The sequence below is a fragment of the Tasmannia lanceolata genome, unplaced genomic scaffold (genome assembly GCF_043159265.1).
Source record: "Tasmannia lanceolata isolate RefF3 unplaced genomic scaffold, GAP_Taslan_0.1 ptg000037l, whole genome shotgun sequence".
NCBI lineage: Eukaryota > Viridiplantae > Streptophyta > Magnoliopsida > Canellales > Winteraceae > Tasmannia > Tasmannia lanceolata.
In genome coordinates this window covers 54,166,350-54,188,329 of record NW_027518714.1, presented here as the reverse complement: position 1 = coordinate 54,188,329, position 21,980 = coordinate 54,166,350, and the positions used below count along the sequence as shown (strand labels likewise).

Here is a 21,980-nt window from a genome sequence, read left to right as displayed (position 1 = left end):
TGGACCGAACACCACGATCCAAAGTTTTACATCTAAACCCAACAATTCCTTAATATTAAAAATTCATGTGTAGGGCTAACCCAAAGGAGGGACCACATGTACCACGTGTAAGGCCCAATCCAGAAAAAGAGGGGTCACACTTGAGGTGGAGCGTTGAAACATAAATGATTAAATAACACTAACTCTAATAACCTCAAACTTTTGGAGTAGTTGGTTGTTTCATAGTATATATGCTTGTTATTCTGTCAAAGAAAAGAGTGCATTATTGTCAAAATACAAAATAAGGTGGGACTTTAATGTATTGTCAGGTCTATGGCTTATGAAAGGGAAGGTTGTTAGAATGGACTCATGTCCCACACATTGTGGTGAATCATGTATATCGATTGGACTTTATTTGTGATTGTCTACCAATTCATTATTTTTTCTTCTTGCAAACTTTGTATAATGTTAATACAATAAACCAAAAACACACTTGTGTGTTTGGATTGTTAGCAGATCACCTATCTAACTTCTTTATGGCCTAAAATTAATAACTATCTTAAAAATTAAATGGTTTGGATCATTGGACAAGTAACCCCAGCTTCAACATTTGGCTGCTCATTATTTTCCTTGGAGAATAAGCTAATCAGTTCTATGAGAAGCCAGATAACTTACCTCTTTTATATGCTTTCTTACATTATGTATATTGATATGGGATTTGCTAGGGTCCATCCCAAAAGGCGTTTCGCGGAATGTTTGTTGCATGACAGAGCAGCCACATAGGCTAACTTTCCAACAGATTTTGGACTCATGTCCCATATACCATTATACCTGCGAGTTGGGAGATCTTTTTTTCAATGACACAGACATCCCAAGTTGAAAATGGCCAAGGAAATGTCAGGAGACATGGACGGACTAGTAGAAGGTTGGCCACACATTTTTTTCTTCTTTTTCTTCTCTCTTTTCTCGTTTCATATTTTTCTTCTTTCCCTTTCTTAAATTATTTTCTCCTTTCTTTTCTTCAATGATGGTAACACATCAACCACCAAAAGGTACGACCCAGGGGCGACGGCACTTTTAAGGGAAGGGGGGCAATTGCCCCCCTTAATTTTTTGGGAAAGAACAAATATACCTTTATTGGTGAATGTCACCGAAAGCAGAAAACAGATGAAAGGGCGCCCCATTGGTGAATGTCACCGAATCCATTTATTGTTCTTTGACTTATACAAGTTATAAATGCACATTGGTCCCGTTCCACCAGTGGGGTTTGCAAGAGAATTTAACATCCACTTTTTGACGAATGATAGACTGAAGGGCGCCCTTGCAAAAACCAGCTCCAAGGGCGCCCCCATTGGTCCAATCTTAAGAAAGTGATCCACTTTCTCACTTTCTTAAGATGGGACCAATGGAGGCGCCCTTGTAGCTGGTTTTTGTATGCCGCACTTCATTCTATCATTCCTCACTTGAATATGTTTTGTTCTCCGGAACAAGATTGAAATATATAGCCAAGGGCATTTTAGCCGAAGTGATGTTTACGCCGCAGGTGATGGAATATATAGAGGGTTTTTTTTGGAAACTATAATATTACATTATTACTTTCATTTGTTTGGAGAAAAAAAATTACTATAATTTTTGCCTCACTTGTGCAAAATTTCTGGCATCGCCCCTGACGACCCATGAATGGGAGAAAGAAGAAACATAAAATTGGAGAGCTACAGCTTTGTTGAAATCATCGGCTTGATATATCTTGATTTGCTTCAATATTGGTTTTGAGAGGGGTTTTACACCCAATGGGAGTAGGATCCTAACGTTTAGGCTATGCTAAATGGGTTTTGAGTTTAAACTAAGAAATTGCGTAGAGATCCTTTGGTTAAGCCTAACTGAGAGTTTAGAGGTTTCCTAATTGAGAGCACTAGATGCTAATTTGGATTTGAGTTTGCTTAAACAATATTCTAAACTCTCATACCAAACCAAGCTACTCAAATAGAACAAGGAGCTCTACTCATAAGAGGTATTTGAACTGCAGCACCCATCAGGCTGTCTAACTCGGAAATCGGGAAAGGACTGTTTAAGAAATTTTATTAGCAAATTTGTGGTCTCTTTCACGTGTGAAAAGGAGCCTCTATTTATAGGCTTTTTCAAGAAAAATTTTGGGGTTCTTTGGGACTAAATGAGGTGTCCTAAGGTGGTTGGCTACAGGGGAGGGTATTTGTGACCTTTTCCTCTCAAATTTTATCTTAGATTTACCCACCTTATGATTGTGTACTTGTAAAGGGATTGAGGGAGCATATAGACTGTATTTGGCTGGTATATGCTTGGATTCTTCTCTCCCTATCTATGCCTAATTGTATCGATCAGAGCATAACTAACACCATTATTTGGATTTATATTGATTTTCCTTTTGTTAGCTCCTCTTGAATCCCCCATCAAATGAACGCTTTGGATCATCCAAACAATGTGGGCCCACATTATTTGGATAATTTTTTGGTAGTGTTTGGATTCGGGTATGGGCCCACATTATTTGGATGATCCAAAGCATTCATTTGATGGGTCCTACATAGATAAGGTGTGCCCAAAAGATCATCCTAACCCTTCAATCTGTGGACGAACGAACCGTCAACTGAGGGGGCCTACCTTATACAAATTGAAACTACAGGGTGTATTTGTCACATTTTAAACTATAGGGGTGGAAGTGGATGTGTCAGAAACTAGAGGGGGTGTAAATGTAATTTTCCCTTTATTTTTTTAACTTCCACCAACTAGAGGGAAATGAAATGGTTATAGGTTATTCATGGGATAAAATTATAAGAGAATTTATTCGGTGTAAGCCCTTATAGTCCCTTATTTTTTAAAAAGTACCGTACGGGCCACAATATAGGATGATCCAAACCGTCCATATGATGGGCCATAACGTAAATAGGTTGAGCCACAAAAATCATTTCCATAGGATGATCCCAACCCTCCGATCTGTATATTATGGAAACCTCTACAGATCGAAGGGCTAGGATCATCCTATGGAAACAATTTTTTGGGTACAACCTATTTCCGTTATGGCCCATCATATGGACGGTTTGGATCATCCTATATTGTGGTCCGTACAGTACTTTTTGAAAAATAAGGGACTATAAGGGCTTACACCATATGAAATCTCAAAATTATAAATTGAAATGTCCCCGTAAATAAAACTTGAATTGCTGTGGTTCAAGCTACTTTCTTTTCATGCGTAGTAAAACAATGGAAAAGCAAAAAAAAATAACGAAAACTTTTGCTTTTCAGAGCTTTCCAAAAAATCCTGCAATCTACACAGTGTTAGGTCTGTCCTCCACGAGGACAGGAATACTTGGACAAGTTGTTCCTGAAATTGGCTACCCAGTTGGATAATTTAATCTTCAGTGGATTGGCTGCCCTACACAAGGGGACTGTTCCAGCTGGAAATGGAGGACAGTAAGACTTATCCATGGATGGAATAAAGCCGAGCTTGCTATCTCCCATTTGGGTGAACCTTTTCTGATTATCTGGTTCGTGTGGTGGAAGATTTGCCTTATAATCGAGTCTGGTTCAGATCAAACCCAATTCAAGTTTTTCAGCAAAAACTAGATAAAACCCACCTAAGCCACACACCTGTGTGCTTGTATTACCATTCTAATTAGTGTGTAACCATTACAACAAAATCACCATAAATAAACAGATATTACAAGACTTTCAAGAGTGTACCTACTAAAGAACACACTTCAAGAGTAGTACTGCAATAGGTTAGAGATACGCCCATTGTAACTAGATATAGATATGCCGTTGGCACGGCGGGGTAAAAATAAGCATAAGGCTCCAAACCTCTTTAAGTGAAAACATGCCAAAATGTTAAACTACATACCCGTCTGTCTAGTCCATGAAAAATCCACGCCCGCACTACCACTGCGGCCTCTTGACGCTGCCCAAAGGGATAGTATTAGACCCAGAAATTAAAGAACGATTGCCAAAACCTCGTCCCCTAGAACGAAAATTGTTGGGAGGCCCTGCAAGAAAAGATGGAAACAAAACACCATCAATAAAAGCTCCAATATAGTGAGCATACATGATGAGGATCGTAGGAACCAATGTGGCCCAATAAGTGGCATATTTGCCCAATAGGGCTTTTAGGGACTTTATTTTCCACGTTATTTTATTTCTATGTTATTTAGATTTAGGGATTTTTTTATTTCCATAGTAATTTAATTGCCTATATATAGGACTGCATCAATGCACTAAAAAAGGAGCCTCTGAAAAAGCATACCTCCACCCGATCGGCTCATGGTGGTCAGTGCCGGATTTACAGCCTGCCTAGCTTCTTGTAGGATCTTAATCAGTTCCCTAGCAAACCTTCCATTCGCTTGAGTGAAAAAGGTAAAAGCAGTTCCCTTGGCGCCTGCACGTCCCGTTCTTCCAATCCTGTGGACATAATCCTCGAGGCTCGTAGGGAAATCATAATTTATCACACATTTTATATCTTTCACATCTGCAAAATGTAGAGATACTAGGTTACCTTCTTATCATTTATTAATTGGTAGTGGAATGCACTAACAAATGTTCCAAAAAGAGGAGAAAATGCAACTGCCCTTATCCCTGCACCCCTTATCTATCTCCTGATCAAACATAAAGCACACATCAAGAAGTAAATGTGCCCACCTTGACCCTGCAGGGATAAGAACCAGCACCATCACCCCCTCTCTCTAAACCCAAAATATGCTGCACGAGTCAATCGGGCTGCCGTGCAAACCAGCTCCTTAACCATATGGATGGGCGGCGATAATCTTACATGTTACAGACACCTGGTAACAGGATCCCAAAACTTACTAGCGAATGCTAATGACCATTAGATGACCCAAATTTTCACTTTATCCTCTCCATATGCCGAAAGTTATTCTCTGTTCTCATGATCATGGTAACAAGATCCCAACACTTACTAGCAAATACTAAAGCCATTAATGACCCACATTTTCAAGGTATCCTCTCCATATGCCGATAGGTATTTTCTGTACTCATGATCATGACCTATGTAGAATGTAACACCTTTCTCTCAAAAATTTAGAGAATGATTCATTGTACCAGACAATAATTCCAGGGCTCCCCCGTCCATGTAACAGATAAGCTGTGAGAATGGGACACTGGAGAGGTAAGTGTTTAGGCGCAAGCAGTTAGAGAGGACAGTAACAAAACTGCTTTTCCACCCAATTGAAGATACGGTTCTTGGGGGTCAAGGGTAAAAATTGCTTTTCCACCCAATTGTAAGATCCTGTTCATGGGGGTCAAGGGTAAAAATTGTTTTTCCACCCAATTGTAAGATCCTGTTCTTGGGGGTCAAGTGTAAAAATTGACGCGAGTTGTTTTCCATGGCTACAACTTTTGGAATGATGACCCCCTGTAACATACCGCCAATCCACTAATACAATTCCGGGGAAACTGGTCAGCAGCCCGCCGACTTGCCCACCTTGAGCATTCGAGAACTAAACTAAGACTTTTTAAGAGGCCTAACAAACTAGTCCTACCAAGACCACGTGCAGCTACATCAGTGGCAGTCATTACAGGACTTCTGCCACTTTTAAACTCAGCCAAAACCCAGTCTCTTTCGGGCTGGCTTTTATCACCGTGGATGGATAGAGCTGGCCATCCATCCATCCTAAGCTGCCTCGTTACTTGATCACACCCTTTCTTTGTCTCCATGAAGATAAGGATCCGGTTCCCGTCCATCATTTCTCCCAAAAGTTTGACTAGCCTGCATAAAAAATCAAGACATTATCTCAACAAAGGACTTCATCGTATTAGCAAGCTATGTGAGTAGTCGCTTTTGACATACCTTAGGTACTTATCGTGCTCCGAGACAACTTCAACAATTTGGTTTATTGATTGATTGGCTTTCAGATCTGCAGATCCAATGACTACCTACAAACTCAATTCATTATTCAGCATGAATACCATCCAAGCATCCAAATTTACTCATGCATGCAAGTCTACATACCTTGTAAGGATCGCGTAAGAATTGCCTTGCCAATGTCTCAACCTCTCTTGGCCATGTGGCACTCCAATATAATGTCTGCCTATCAGGCCGAATCTGCATTTATTGAAATATCCAGACATTTAGTCCTAAAGTTATATTTAATCGAAGTTTACAATATGAGAATCATAGAACAAAAAATAAATAAAACTAAAAGGGAAACAGAAACCAAAATTTAAAATGCAAAGCCGGTTAGTAGATTCTAACCATCAAAGAGACAAAGAAGAGCAGGTAAAGAAGTCAGATATTTAACTAGTTCACTTCATTATAAAAAATTTCAAGCATGGCTTGTACACAACCCGGTTTTCTCCCCATCCATTCCCTTAGGGCATGTTCACTTGCGTTCCCGCGGGAGCAAAGGAAAGGAAAGCGACCAAAATTTTCTCAGGAACCCTCGTTTTACGTTGTTCGCTTACTTTCTCTGGAAAATGGAATATCTGATGTGGAATTGATAAAAAATTACGTGGAAAATTTGGTTTCTCGCAAAAGGCGTGATTCTCTTTCTCGCCAAAACGATAGGAAAATGAGTTATTTTCCCTCACGAGAAAATTTATCGGGATAGGGACAGAAGCACGCTCGAGGCAAAAAAGGAGAAAATTTTGTTCCTTCGTTGACTTCACCCTCTCCGGTGGCCTTTCTCTCTCCGGCAAGCACAGCTTCACCGGCAAAGCGACACTCCGACAAAACTTTCCCTTGTCAAGGTACGACTTCTTCCTTTCTTCTTCTCCGAAAATCCGGTGGTTTGAAACTCCTCTGCAAGTTTTTTTTTCTTCTTAGTCAAAAAATCTCATTTCTTCGAAGGATCAGCCTCCTTTAGCCTTGATCTACAAGATCTACAGTTGAAACCCTTTAGCCTCGTTCATTTCTCATTTTTCCCTCTTTTTGTTTCTTCTGAAATAGTAGCAAAGGGTTTAGGGTTTCGTTTGGTATTGTTTGGGATTTTATCACTAAGTTAGGATCTAGGGTTTGGATTTCGTGAAACCAAAGGATTTTTCATTGTTTTTTTAGATCTAGGGTTTGAATTTTTAGGGTTTTGTGTGTTTTTCATAATAAAGTTCTAATTGGAAGATCAAGTTATTTTTCTTTGTAATTCGGATCTATGGTTTTCCTTGCATTTTTGTTTCAGTTCTTGGGGTAGGTATTACGATTTTTTTTTTCAGTTTTTTGTTGTAATAAGGTTTCTGATTTTGGGGTTTTCGTAGTATGTTTGCTTTTCTCTGCAAATAGGGTTTCAGATTTTGGGGTTTTGGATTTCTTGTCATCTAAATATTTTTGTTTAGTCATTTGCATGTCCGGTTACTAATTATCTTTACATTTTATGGATTGTTTGGTTCCTTGGCCTTTCTTCTCATTGGTGGTTTTGATATAATGCCTTGGTTGTGCGTGGATGGGTGTTGGTGGGTGGATGGGTGTTGATGATATGTGGGTGGATGGGTGTTGGCGGGTGGATGGGTGTTTCTCATACATGCATTGGGTTTGGTTTTCATCAAAAACTCTGGCTTGTTTTGTTGGTTTAGGGTACTAATTTGATCTTTTACTGCATATTCTGTAGAGCTTTCTGATATAATGTCTTGGTGGTTTGGTGTTGCTAGTATTTCGGTTTCAAAGTAGGGTTTTTAATGGATTAGAACCGGAATCTCTCCATGTAGGGCTACCACCAAATAGGAGGACGCCGATTATTCGAGTTGCAGCTCTAGTAATGGCCTCGGTAGCTACAGTGACGGTTAGGGTTAGACTTTACATTGAAGAAAATATGACAAGGGGCCCTTATGAAAGTGGGTACGAAACTCGTAGGACATTTGTTACACGGATTACAAATGCAGAGAATCATTGTATTGCGCTTCTACGAATGGATGTTCAGTGCTTCCGCAGCTTTGTCGCGATATTTAGAAGCATGGCCTTGCTTGAAGACACAATACATTGTTGTGTTGAGGAACAAGTGCCGATTTTCTTACAATTAATTGCCCACAGCCAAAGGAACCATAATATTAGAGTATCCATTAGACGGTCAAGGGCGACTGTTTCGAAATATTTTAACAAGGTCCTATGTGCTGTGCTCAAACTTCAAGAGTTGTTCATATTACCTCCATCAAGGCTCAAGATTCATTTTCCTGCACAGTTTCTTTTCCTTTCCTTTCCTTTCTGCCACGTCAAATTCCTTTCCTTTCCTTTCCCGAGAAAACAAGTGAACGAACCCTTAAACACCATCATATGGGGGCAAATTGCAACCAATAACCCACCACCTAGCACCCCTTATAAAAGCTCAGTAAACTCTGGTCTCCACCCAATCCAGAATTCACCCTCATGAAAACAGATCATCAAGGACAGCCACCTCCTCCCCATTCCAAAGCTTCTCTAGCCAAATCACAGCTGCTTCCCATACCCCCCAGGAGGTCCTCCTTTGGTAGGAGGGATGCCATCTAAACTTCCATCCAGAGAAGCCTTACTAGTGGGTCAAGGCCTATTTGATGAAAAGACTCGAGCATTATCGGAAAAAGCATAAGAATCATATAGGCTTGCTATTCTCACTGACAAAGACAAGGCAACAGCCTTGTTAAGATTGTTGACTGTGACTATAGAAGAAAGCTTGCAGAGAGAGGAGGCCGGTAAGCAGATAGGAAGTGAGGCCCATAGCGACTCTATCCAGGAGTCTGACCTTAATACCCTATCAGGCTGTGAAATGTCGTCCGAGGCCAATACTCCTCTTCTACTAGGACAAGCACAGCAAGACTCAGAAATCTCAAAAGCATGTTTGCTACCTGAAACAGGGGCAGAAACTAAAGAAGATACAGGACATTCAAAGGTCGGAAGATCCAGGACAAAAGATGCTGAAAAGAGCCACTCAGCCCCCTTTAGCACACAAACTGCTCCTTCGGACTCTTCATGGGCAGGAGGAGCCCCACCAAATCTCCCATCCAAAGCAGGTTTACTAGAGTGGATGGACCTTTTCAAGGAAAGAATAAAAGTCCTCTCTGAAAAGGTCAGAGAAGATACATTCAGGCTTGCTATGTTAAATGATGATGGCAGTATTCAACCTATAATAGAAGCCATTGAGAATTCTTCTCCTCCACCTCTGCAATCCAGAAGTAACATAGAAAAATAGAACAATTTTGCCAAAAATCAGGAAGAACATCAAAACCCACCTCCCCCCACGAATAAAGGTCTGAAATTAGTGTGAGGGGTGTCAGGAGCTCAGCGCCTGAAGGGCTGCTTCTCCTTCCCGCTGTTAGTTAGTTTCTTCTTATCTTTAGCGCTAGTCATAGCTTTCCTTTCCTGTACTTTGCTAGGATATTTTCCACTGAAGATAAACCTTTTTACATTAATTTCCACATTCTATAAACTGGATAACTAGCTATATCTCATCACCCCACAACCAGACATTCATACTGCAATATTTTCGGGGTGGTGGACCAAGACAGCAATCTTGGAGGACTTTTAAAAAAATAAATAAATGTATCAAATATTACGATGCGAAACTGGAAGTTATTAAGGATACTCAATACCTCTACACCTTTAAACCTAACAAATAATACAACACGGTACGTGTTTAATAAAGAGCTGCAATTATAACATAAGCATTTGAAAAGTTGAATACAAAATAAACAATGGACAACATGAATGTGTTTGATACAAATTAGATAAAACTTACCTTGCATGTAAAAAATTAATGGTGGTATTAAACCTAAATGGAAAATTAATTTATCTAACTGCATTTTTGGGAGAAGAATTTACATCTGACACAGCTGAATACAAAAAGCCAATGTCCAAGAGCGCAAAATTTAAATCCATGTATGTCTAGATCAAAATTTTGTTCATAGAAAATTATTAATTCGAAGTAGCATCAGCACTGAAAGAAATCTACTATTTGAGCAGTATAACAAACCAATTCATAAGCAATGACTCCATAAGGCAGAAGCTGAACCAAAGGACAAAATATCAAGACAATATTTTTTATGCACCCAACAAAATTTTAGATCGGTTTTTATTAGAATATTCCCCAAAATCAGAGTCACCTAAGGGCACCTTAAAGCAGATAGATATGCATTAGAAAAGGGTGCTTTCCCAAATTACAAGATATGAGCTGGGAACTTAAGCATGTTAAACACAATAAAACAGGGCTAAAAGCCTAAAAGTATCTTCTAATACAGCAGGTATAAGATCTTGTTCAGCCAACATAGCAACCCAAAAATTACGCAGGTAGATGCGGTTATCTACATCCTAGCAATATCAGAACAATCCCATAACAAGTAGGACTAGAGTACGTTTCTAGAGAAGTTTCTATTGCATAGAAAAGAACTTAATGAACCAGATGTATACTGTCCACAACTCAAGAATACTCAAAATGTTACTAAACAGTAACCTAAGAGCATTGTGAAAAAAAAAAAACCGGCTAGTATAAGAATGTCAAATATAATATAGCTCAGACGAAGCCCCTATATTGTATACAAAATGGGCATAAAATCTTGCTCAACCCATAAAGCAATTCGAAAGTTAGGCAGGCAAGTTGGACAAGCTAATGAATACTTGACTTAATCACATATCAAAGCATTGCCACAATAAAATAAAGATGAACAAGAGGAAAAACTAATACAATAATACACTATTATGTAAATGAGAGAAGTCAATGGAAATATATCATACCTGGGATATGATTTTTCTAATCTGAGGCTCAAAACCCATGTCCAACATTCGGTCAGCCTCATCCAAGACAAGGTAAGTTACTCGCCTCAAGTTTGTATGGCGAGCCTCCAACATGTCAATCAATCGACCAGGTGTTGCAATGACAATCTCCACGCCTGGGCAAAGTAGAATAATCAGCTCCAGATTTCATTTTGCCCATTGAAGTTCTTATAGAAAGGACTAACTAACATGCAGAAGAAACTCCAAATCACAGATAACTAAAAGTTTATGTTTTGAACTATAGAGAAAAAACAAGACCTCTTTGTAGGTCACGGATCTGTGGGCCCTTGGGGGCACCCCCATAGATGCAAGTACTTCTGACATTTGAATGAGATCCAAATTTTACAGCTTCTTCTTGAATCTGAACAGCCAATTCCCTGGTAGGAGCTAAGACCAAGACAATAGGACCTTCACCATGCTCTGGAACATGTGATGAAAAAAAGATTATTTGGAAATAAAAACAGAAGGAGCAGAACAAAGACAAAAACTGAGATCACATTATAAGAACATGAATTCAAAACGAAGGCTTATATCAAATACATGTAAGAAACTTTAATGACCCAATGTTTTTAACATAAACATATACTAACCCAAACGAGGCTGTGCACTAACATGTATCAGTGCTGGTAGCAAATATGCTAATGTTTTTCCAGAACCAGTCTCAGCAATACCAATTAAATCTCTACCCTTTAAAGCCATTGGCCAACCTTGAGACTGAATAGCTGTTGGCTCAATAAAGCCACATTTAGCTATCATCTGAAGGCAGTAATCTGTCAAAGCACATAATATCAGTCAGATAAAAGCAACAGCGAGAAACAATGGCTATCAGAACAATTCTAAAAGTAGAAACCACCCCAGCCCATGCTCCACTTAAGCTACAGTCCATAATTGTTTACTTGCTTCTCAATCAAGTAATAAGAAATTTGGTTTTTTTTTTTTTGAAATGAAAGTAATAAGAAATTTTGTTGACAAGAAACATATACAAGAAATACAGGTGCAGTAAGCTGCCAAAACCGTACGCCAAGCATCTAGCAGTAGGACCTCAAGGTTACCAAACTGCTAGTTTATCTACCTTAAGAATTCCCCTACATTAACTGTATGAAATCTTTCCAACAATCTAGGTACAGATAGTGTGTTCTATCTCCTAAAATCTACAGTACAACTGCCAAGGTGGGATTTAACCACCATTAGCCATTGAGTGGGTAATCATTCACCCATAATCAGAAAAAGGAAAGTGATAACATTGAGTGGGTCTTCCCCACAATGCTGTGGAAGGATCATAATAAGAAACATCAACCTATCACAAAATTTCAGCTTCGAACGCATCAATACTCCTTGCTGTTGAGAAATAAGTTACCTTATTAACTTTCTCATGCATCTTTTTATGTTAGGCGCATTTTCTCACATTTATATTATATTGTGGTCTTTCACTTAAGGGGGCGTTTGGATAAGGTGAGTTTGTATTCACTGGAAGTTTAAAATTCGTTGAAAGCTAGTGAAAAGTCCTCCCTGAAATAGGCCTATCATTGTTTAGGTGGCACCCAGTATTTTATAAAATGCAATTTTAGATTGTTTAGATGACATCCTGCATTTTCCTCGAATTTCTGTATGTTGTTTGGCTAATAAACATACTTTGTCCAACAATTGAGCGAGACAAGGCAAAGACTGCCCAAGAGTGGAGAGGGAGAAATGGCAACAAACTCACGGATTATAGAGTGAATAAGACAACAAAAAAGGGTGGAATGCCTAATGTAAGGGGTGAAAATATCATTTCCCATTAGAAGTGTAAATAGATGACTGCCTATTTTTATGTATTTATTATTTATTGTTTAATTTTTATTTATTAATTAATTAATTTGTATTACTTTTTTTAACTTTTTTTTTCCCTCTACCCCCAAGAGTTGAGCGAGGATAGATGGCGTGAGTAGAGAAAGAGAGGTGGGTGGTGAGATTTTTTTGGTCAAGGGGGGATATAGCCCAACCATGATTTTCTTTTCATTACAAGCATTGTTTAAAAAATCTTATTCAGATGAGAATTCGACCAAGGTAAACGAGCCAAAGTCAAGTCATGTGAGTCAATGATTGACACTGTCAATTTTGCATTTACATGGATGGGTCAAAGGAGTTTCATTGACATGGTAGGGCAAAACTCAGACTCAGATGAGAACTTGGACAAGGTAAAACCGAGTCAACTCGAGAAAGTCAATGATTGACTCTGGGAGTTTTTATATGGTTGATTACAAATGAAATCACGATAGGGAGGGGAGGGGAGATGCCATTTTCATGGAATTTCATGTCAAATTCAGCACTCTCGAGTATAGTTCTTGCAAAACATGTGCTACCCAAACCATGCATAATAAACATTCCCCAATAAACCCTTGTGCAGAAGAAAAAATGTTATATCCGAATGCCTCCTAAGTGCACAAATAAGGGATGCTACACAATGGGCAGAGTACCCAATTCCATGATTGTTGCTCCCTTCTTTTTCTTTCCTCACTTCTCTCTCTTTCTTCTCTTTGCCTCACTCTCTAACATTCTAAAGAAGTCTACATGCCATCAGAGCGATTCTAGACCCAAGGAGCCAAGGTTCATCGCCCTCCGATCCAAGCAAACATCAATGAGCCTAGAGAAGGTTTGGAGAATTAAAGAGACAAGATCTATCTATCCTAAGATTGTATGGCTAACCTCATCAGCCATATGGCACATCTCCCACTAGATCTGGAGGAGATGATCAATTATTGATAGGCAAGTTACAGGAGTTACCTTTTTTTTTGAATGATAAGTTACAGGAGTTACTTAAGGTGCTTTTTAAATAGCCTTTGATTGATTGTAAACATGTTTTATGAATATCTGAAGAATTGTTTTTTTTTTTTTTAATTCGAGAAGCCTGATGAAGTTTTTCGAACTGCCTCTCTCTGATAAGAATTTATTTATTGAAGGGAAATTCCATTCCAATCCCATCATGAGTTTACAGTGAATAGAATGAAACAAATATTAGACTAACAGATCTGTTTTGAATGTGCTGGAAGCACATCGCAAGGGCTATTTCGTTCATAAATGATGCTTTGTAATATAAAATTTTAAATAAAATATTGTTTTAAACAGATGAAAAATCTCGAAATTGTAGTGATATAATTTAACTAAGATCATGACTAGAGAGATATGTCATGCAATATCTCTATGAAAGATTCAAATGTGTATTTGACCTATGGAAGCAATCAGATGGACCACCTTGGATTCCAGATCATGACCATCAGATGAGATGAATTGAACTATCTAAAATGACCCGAGTCTGCTAAGATGCCCATTGGGAACAACTCCCTGTCCGGACATGTTAATGTAAGAACTATAAGAAGCGAAGGAGGATGGATAGTCCCAATTTTGAGATGGGAATCTAAGAACTATACAAACATGTAATAGTTATTGCACTTGATGCAACCCAGCATCATTAGAAATTTATTGTTCTTTGATGTTTCCAAGGATATGAGGGATCTTGACGGCAAGACATATTCCTAAAAGCATGATATTGCGTGTCTCTTAGTTACATCAAGACGCAGCAAATCTTTCCCGATGAGACATCCCTAGAGAAGTATTATGGTATACCTAGGAGTAAATGGAAAGAGTTAGGATCAGTAAAACTCATTGGTTTGAATGTTGAAGACATAAGCGCAAAGAAGGATTTTCAAATTCCTAACATTACTGAATGTTGACCTTAAGGCTTTCCACAATTACAATAAGGATGAGATAAGGAGAATGACAAGCCTCCCCAAGGAGTTAGTTCTCCTACTTGAGAGGCAAGGTCAAATATTGGCGTGATGTTGGTTGATGTGCCAATCTAGGGAGCACAACTTCAACCGAGAAAAATAATCTGAAATGCAGCCAGGGTAGGAAGGAGAGACATATGAGATACGGATAATCTAAAATGTAACCAGGGTAGGAAGAAGAGACATACAAGATGCGTGTTGGAACCTTCATCCCCATTTGTGTCTGTCCAAGATTCAAAGGATTCAATGCACACACTGCCTACTTATGGCATGAAGACTTCCATGCATATTTCCAGGGGTATTCAGGAAGCCCCTCCACAATTGACGATAGGTAACTCTTCTATGGAACCATGCGAAAAAGTTATCGCCAATCTTCATAACCAACTTGCAGCCCTAGAAGTATCTTCAAGCTCCAAGACCACGGTAGGGCAGTAAAGTATTCATGTTTTTGCTCATGTTGGGTCCACTTCATCTCCCTCTACCTTCGAGATAGTTGACTCGGGTGCTTTAGAATCACATGAATGGTGAGACTGGTGGTTTTATCTCCTTTCTTTCATGTCCCAATAAAGATAATTCATAGCAAGGTTTTAAATTTCGGTTTCGGTCATCAGGGAAACGCAAACATTTCGGTTTCAATAAGAAATAGAGCCAAAATCCAGGTAAGATCCTTCACCAGTGGTTTTTCTTTTTGTTTTTTGCATATTTCAACTGAAACTAACGAAATCACGAAATTTCAAGCGAAATCTGGTATTTTTCTGAATCCAAGCAGACTTCACCAGTGGTATATTTCGACTAAACATTTCGGACAAAATTTAAAACCATGATTGATAGTGCAGCAACTATCAAGTGTAACTGTGTAACGACTCATTTCTTGAACTCATAAAATCCTAATAAAAAATTGAAATATTTCAAGAGTGAAGATGAACCGCAAAGAGAACGAGGCTCCCGCCATTGCAGGGTCTGGGGAGGGCTAGATGTACGAAGCCTTACCCCTGCTTTGTAGAGAGGCTGTTTCTGTGACCCGAACCCGTGAACACCAGGTCACAATGGAGCAACCTTACCGTTACTCCAAGGCTCGCAACGGTAAGATAACTAGTGAAAATGAAGCAGGACAAATGAGGGATATAAGCGAACGACTAATACTACGCTACCTTACGCAGGATGAAAAGGGAGGATATATATATATATATATATATATATAGAGAGAGAGAGAGAGAGGAAAAGGATTGTACGCTCGAGTGTACCAAGCTTATGGTACGCTCGAGTGCCCCAATTAGGCGTGTAAACAAGCCGAGCCGAGCCGAGCCGAGCTTGGCCATTCTCGGCTCGTTAAGCTCAAAAGCTCGGCTCGGGCTCGACCAGGCTCGCGAGCGGCGGCCTGATCGAGCTCGGGTTATATCAAGTTCACACCCCTCATCTTCCCTGGAAAGCCCTATCTAGTGTAATTTGACTACTCTTTTTACACTACAGGGGGTGGTCCAAGTAACAAATGGGGTTCCAGAAAAGAAGTGACATATTTTGCCTCCCCCTTTCACTCCCTGGACAACCCTTTTAGTGTATATATTAATATATAATATATATTTAAATATATTAAATTCTTAACAAGCCGAGCCGAGCCTGGCCTAGCTCGGGCTCGGCTCGTTAAGCTTAACGAGCCTGGCCAGCCGGCTCGGCTCGTTAAGGATTCGAGCGAGCTTCCGAGCCCGAGCCAAATTGACACCCTTAGCCCCAATCACATGGGTCCCACATTTTTTGTGGTGATCCAAAGCATTCATTTGCAAGGCTCTATCATGGTTTTAAATTTCAGCCGAAACGTTTCATTTCGGCCGAAATATTTCGTTTCGGCCGAAATATTTCGTTTCGGAAATTTCGGTGAAACGTTTCGGTGAAGTACAAAATTTCGGTGAAACGTTTCGGAAATTTCCAAAATTTCGGTGAAATTTTTACAAGATTTCGTCCGAAATTTCGTTCCGAAACCGAAACGTTTCGGTTTCGGTGATGACCGAAACGTTTCGGTTTCGGTGATGACCGAAACCGAGATTTAAAACCTTGGGCTCTATCATAGATAGGTGTGTACCAAAAATCAGCTCCATTGAATCATCCTAACCCCTCCAAAAGTGGAGGGCAAAATGGGCAGATTTGTGGTCTGTCCATTTTGCCCTCCACAAATAGATGGGTTAGGATGATCCTATGGAGCTGATCTTTGGTACACGCCATATCTATGATAGGGCCTTTCAAATGAATACTTTGGATCATCCTACCAAAGTGGGCCCATATGTGATTGGGCACTTGAGCGTACCATAAGCTTGGTACGCTTGAGCGTACAATCCTTTTCCTCATATATATATATATATATATATATATATATATATATATATATATATATATATATAGCTCCGGTACCAATTGATGTAGGACAGTCAAGGGAAAGGGATATCAGCCATGGTTAGGCTAAGGTTGGGCTTAGGTTCTAGTCGGCTAAGGTTTGCCTTTTCTGTTCTCCTTGTTCCTCTCTTTGGGTGACCTCCTTGGTCCTCCCTTTAAATTTATTCGATTGCCTTTCAAAAAACAAAAAAAACAAAAAATTAAAGACGGGCCATGCTAGCGTAGGAACTATGAAGAACGCTAAAATTTTAATGTGATGAAATTCATATGCAATTTTTTCAAGGGAACTACCGAGAATCAATTCCCAAAAAATTGCAAGAATGCCCCACCTAGAAACCCCAAGGATTTTATAACAGTAAATGAGAATATGTTTGTTGTATCTTTGGAGACTCCCTTTATTATTTTCCATTGTCCATCTCAGCGGGTCACAAGAGCTCATGTTGATCCTTATCATACTGAAGAGAGCCTTGTCATCACCCCTTGTGGATTTCATATCAGTGATATCTACTCACAGGTCACATTCCAAGGATGACAGATCAAGCTGAGAAACTAATTCCTGCTAGGGTTAACCCCAATATCAAGAGCCCATCCATGCCCCATGACTTGTTAGACATGAAACCAGTAGAGCCAAACCTCAATCCATTTGAAGCTCCACCCTTCCTATTTATTGAGTACCATTCCTGTCCAACCAAAGGAGATGGCTACAAATATGAGCAGAGAAAAGCTAGCAAGAACAGCCATATCTCCATCTCCTCTTCCTTTTCTTAACCACCAGTTGTTTCCCAACCACGATGAGCGAAGTTTTTTGAAAACCACTTAAAATCGATTTAAAAAGAATATTAGCATTTCAAAGCCACACAGAAGCAATGGTAGGCACCCAAAGAATGTGATTAGTAACCCTATTTCCAAGAACCCAAAGAACGCGATTAGAGAACCCCACTTCGAATGAGATAATAATAAATGTAATCCTCAGACCCAATTCTTGGAAGTAGCCAAAAGCAGGCATACTTGCCGCAATCATTAAACCTAGCTATCTACTCAAGCAAGATTTAGTTTACTGTTATAATTTGCTTCCAACCTGCAAATCGAAATAATAGCTTGAAATGTGTTGAGAGGAGAAGAGATTAGAGAGAAGAAGCTATCTGGGAGGTTTGAACTCGAGACCTTTGGCTCTGAAAGTCTGATACCATGTTGAGAGGAGAAGAGATTAGAGAGAAAAGGAAGAAGTTAGGGTTTACTCCCCCTTACTTTAGTATTTATATATAAAGAGAACATACAAAGACCACTATGCCCTTAGGCTATGCAATACACCTTCTAACAAAATGCAACAAAATAAGATTAACAAGTGTTAATGAACCATTCAAACATTTTCCTTTTTTTTCTTATTAACTACCAAGTCTACATATGAATATGCACAGGGGAAACATATACCTGGAAAGTTTGCCTCCTGAAAATGCCGAATCGGCTTTGGAACATCGCGACCTTCAACCGTAATATCCCGTGCCCTACGATAAACAATCACATCTTGCTCTGACATTGCCTGTAAAGAAGCACTTTCCAGATAAAAATTCTTCTCAAAAGGAGGCAAGTTATCAAAATTCTCCTTAGGAAGCGAAATACTATTCAACTCTCCTCTCCCCCCTCCTCTCCCCCCTCCTCTCCCACGCCCACCATCAAAACTCCTCCCACGCCCTCTCTCAAATCCCCTCCCACCACCACCACCACGCCCACCATCAAAACCTCTCCCACCCCCTCCTCGCCCAGAATCAAATCCCCTACCACCACCACCGCGCCCGGAGCCCATCCTACCACCACGATCCCCATTAGAAATTCTACCGCCTCTACCACCACTTGTGAACCCACCTCTACTGGTTCCACCGCCCCTTCCTGGGGTAAAACCCCGGCCTCCGCCACGACCTAGGTCAAACCCTCCTCTCCCAGCGGGAGAGGGGAAATGAGGGGAACCATTGATATTGCCACCAGCCCTGCCTATGGAGCTAGGGGTGAGTGGGCCAGAAAGGCCACCTCCTCCTCTCCCGGACGGGAAAGGTCCGGAGGGAGTCCGACCTAGAGCGGATCCACCACCGCGGCCCATGTTGGGGGCGCCGAGTGGTTGTGCTGGAGGAATCATTAGGTCACTGCAACAAAACAGAGAAGGAAAAGTTGAAATCATAAAAACAGAGAGAAAAGAAGAAGGAGAAAAAAGTTAAGGTTAGGGTTAGGGTTTACCTTCTTCTCTCACGGTAGGAATTGGGATCAGCATATCTGAGATCGAAATTGTTCATCATTTCTGCAGCTGGTACAGAAGGGGAAAAGGAGGAAAGAAAATCTCCTCTCCTAAGGCGGCAAGAAGAAGAAAATTAGGGTTTTTTTTTTATTTTCTTCCGCTCCTCTCTTCTTGCTTCTACTTTTCACTTTGTTCTCTCTCTTTTATAATATCTTCTCATTTTAATTTGAGCAAAGATAAATTTGCACCCCATGTAAGATAATTCACACCCCTTGAAAGGAGCGTATGTCGTCGCCGACTTTAACGCTTTTTTAACGTGACAGTAGTGCGAATTATTCTACAGTGGGTGCGAATTTATTATAAATAATGCCTAAAAAGGACCTAGAGGCTAGGGGTGGCAAGGCGAGGCGGATGTTGCATTCCTCGCCCGGAATCAAACACTTATTAAATAAGAATCCAAATTTCTAAACAAAAATAAAACAATTTATGAAAAGACATCCACTTATAGGGAGGATTGTGGGTCCAGAGGCATCCCGCCCTGTCCCTGCTTCAGGGAATTTTTGGAATCCCCGTACCCGTCCCCGCTTAAATCAGGTAATCCCGCCCTATATGCACCTCGGGCTTCTTTTGTCGGCAAGAAAGGTCTTTCCTGCTAGGAAAGTCTTTTCCTTTTCATTCTCTTTTTCCAGGAATTTTTTTAGTGTGTATAGTTCATCAGTAAACATGAAAAGAACACTTTCATGCGCTGTTCGGACCATTTTGCTTGGAAAAATAAAAATGAGGACTTCACTAAGGCCCGGCTTGGATTCCAAGAAAAATATTTCTGTAAGAAATTTTTTCTTTCCAAAATGTAGAGGGCAATGGTTATTTTAGAGGGATATTGTCATAAATTGAAGGTGCCACTAAAAGAAAATAGAATATGGTTCCTTAAGTTATCTTGTTTTTCAATCACAACGGGGCCTAAAGTGATATAGTATGGTCATCGGACCGTGTATATAATTAAGGCAAATGAATCAAATGATATATTCGCCCTCGTTGGTTCCCTCAGCCACCTGCCCACCTCCTTCTACTGTAAAAGGTTAATTATAAATGGGAAATGATATTCCCCGCCCTAAACGGATAAAATCCCCCCTTCAACGGTTTCTGTGAGATTGGTTCACTGCTTAAGGATAAATTCACCCCTTTAATGTTTTTCTTTGCCTTTAAAACTTAACGAATAACATTAAAGGGAAGGATTTTATCCGTCAAAGGGGGAAATATCAGTCCCCTTATAAATAGACTAAATAGGTGGCCCGGGAAGAAAAGGGGGGCGAATATATCACTTACCATATAATAATTATATATATCGGTGGAACCTACATAAATGTCTAATGGCCACAATAAACCATAGACTACATGAATACTCTTCAGTGATCTATTGGTGTGAATAGATGGAGGCCCAATTATAGAAAAACTAATGGCTCCACTTACACCCAAACTTATTCAATAATCTAAGAGATCAAGAGATCGGTAGATCAACCAAAATTGAATCTGAAGAATATGTCACTTCTGTTTCTTGGACAGTGGTGTGATCGCCATGGTCGGACAATGAGAATGATATGTGTGGTAAGTGATGAATGCACACCCGTGCCAAATTTATAAACAGTCTAAAATTCATTTATAGGGGGTCGTTGACCGACTTCCTATTCCCTGGGATTGGATTTCAGGTGATTGAGAAGAAGAGAGGAACGCCACTTCTTCCTTAGGATCTAATACCACTCTTAGACAAAAAAGACTTTTCTAGAATGGCGTTATGCCAAAGTAGTAGCTTTGAATGCCGAATACATGGAATGTGAAAGACACATCGACACACGCAGGGCGTGAACAACTCACATTAAACGTGGATGCGCACAGAACACAAAATGAAGGCATCAATGCACTCAGAACGCATCTGGTTTGAGGATGGATGTGTAGGGGGAATGATAAATGGAATACCTTTTTGATTTTTCTGTCCTTTCTACTTTATGATCCGGAAAGTTATATCCTGGGCCCCTATATGTTGTAATACAAGGGGGGACTCCTGGTCCCTTTCTTATGTAAGCTTCGTATGATCTCTAGTACAATTCTGTCGTATTTAAAAAAAAAAAAATGCACGCAGAAAGCAGACGACTCAGGATCGACACATATTCACCTGAGAAGATGAACCCATTCCGTCTAGTCTTTAATTCAGAAGATAAACTACAACTACTGAAAAATAAAGGTACAGTGCGACAAGTAAAGATCAATGTAAATGCCAAGACATTTTTTATGTTGGTTCTAGAACCTCTTCTTCTGAGACAATGTTCCTTTCTATAGCTCTTGTTTGTAACTACTCACTGTTTATGCCACATTCTTTGAGAGGGAACTTGTGATAACTGTAAGAAACAATCCCTTTTCCATGAAGAATCTCCCTACAAAATGGGTCCATGACCCTGAGAAAGAAATCCTACTCTTGGGCATGATCCTTTCCCCGTCATTGAGAGCTCCCCAACTAAGGAAACCTACCGAAAGAAATAATGGAGTAACCCAATAATTATGATCAAGAGGATTCTGTCTCAGATTCACTTACTGGCCATGGTAGTGGTGGCTCATTAAGGTTACTAAAAAGAGTTAGCTTAAAAGGTTATGAACCTACGCCCTAACCCCCTCACCCCTAATACATTCTTCTTTATAATTTTTTTCTTTGAATGGATTTTTCCTTGCTTTCAGCATTTTCTTACCCTCTCCACACTCATTCCCTCTCATGTCTCTTCCTCTCCCTCCCCCTCCCCAGACTCTCTCATAATTGGTTAAGTTAACATCCAATGTAAAAAATTCATGATTGCCAAACATGGACATTATAGGTATTCTTATGCAATGGATGCACGACAATTGAAAGTGTACGTGGGTCCAATTGTTC

The 21,980-nt window shown here is 39.9% G+C and overlaps 1 protein-coding gene across 1 annotated transcript; it reads right to left on the bottom strand.

The window, feature by feature from the left end:
- Window positions 1–3,579: 3,579 nt before the first annotated feature.
- On the bottom strand, window positions 3,580–19,257 carry LOC143860679 (DEAD-box ATP-dependent RNA helicase 20-like). The gene is made up of 10 exons (XM_077371454.1): window positions 19,066–19,257; window positions 18,268–18,974; window positions 11,278–11,457; window positions 10,946–11,107; window positions 10,649–10,803; window positions 5,972–6,064; window positions 5,810–5,895; window positions 5,502–5,728; window positions 4,250–4,471; window positions 3,580–3,992 (listed from the first exon to the last, which is right to left on the bottom strand). The coding sequence occupies exons 1-10, from the start codon at window positions 19,122–19,124 to the stop codon at window positions 3,886–3,888; spliced, it is 1,998 nt and encodes a 665-aa protein (XP_077227569.1). The 5' UTR covers window positions 19,125–19,257; the 3' UTR covers window positions 3,580–3,885.
- Window positions 19,258–21,980: the final 2,723 nt, after the last annotated feature.

Coding starts and splice junctions, on each gene's coding strand:
- LOC143860679 (XM_077371454.1), bottom strand. CDS start 19,124: ATGATGAACAATTTCGATCTCAGATATGCTGATCCCAATTCCTACCGT. Junction 10,804..10,945: donor GATCCGTGACCTACAAAGAG/GTCTTGTTTTTT, acceptor TACTTTGCCCAG/GCGTGGAGATTGTCATTGCA. Junction 3,993..4,249: donor CATGAGCCGATCGGGTGGAG/GTATGCTTTTTC, acceptor CTTTTCTTGCAG/GGCCTCCCAACAATTTTCGT.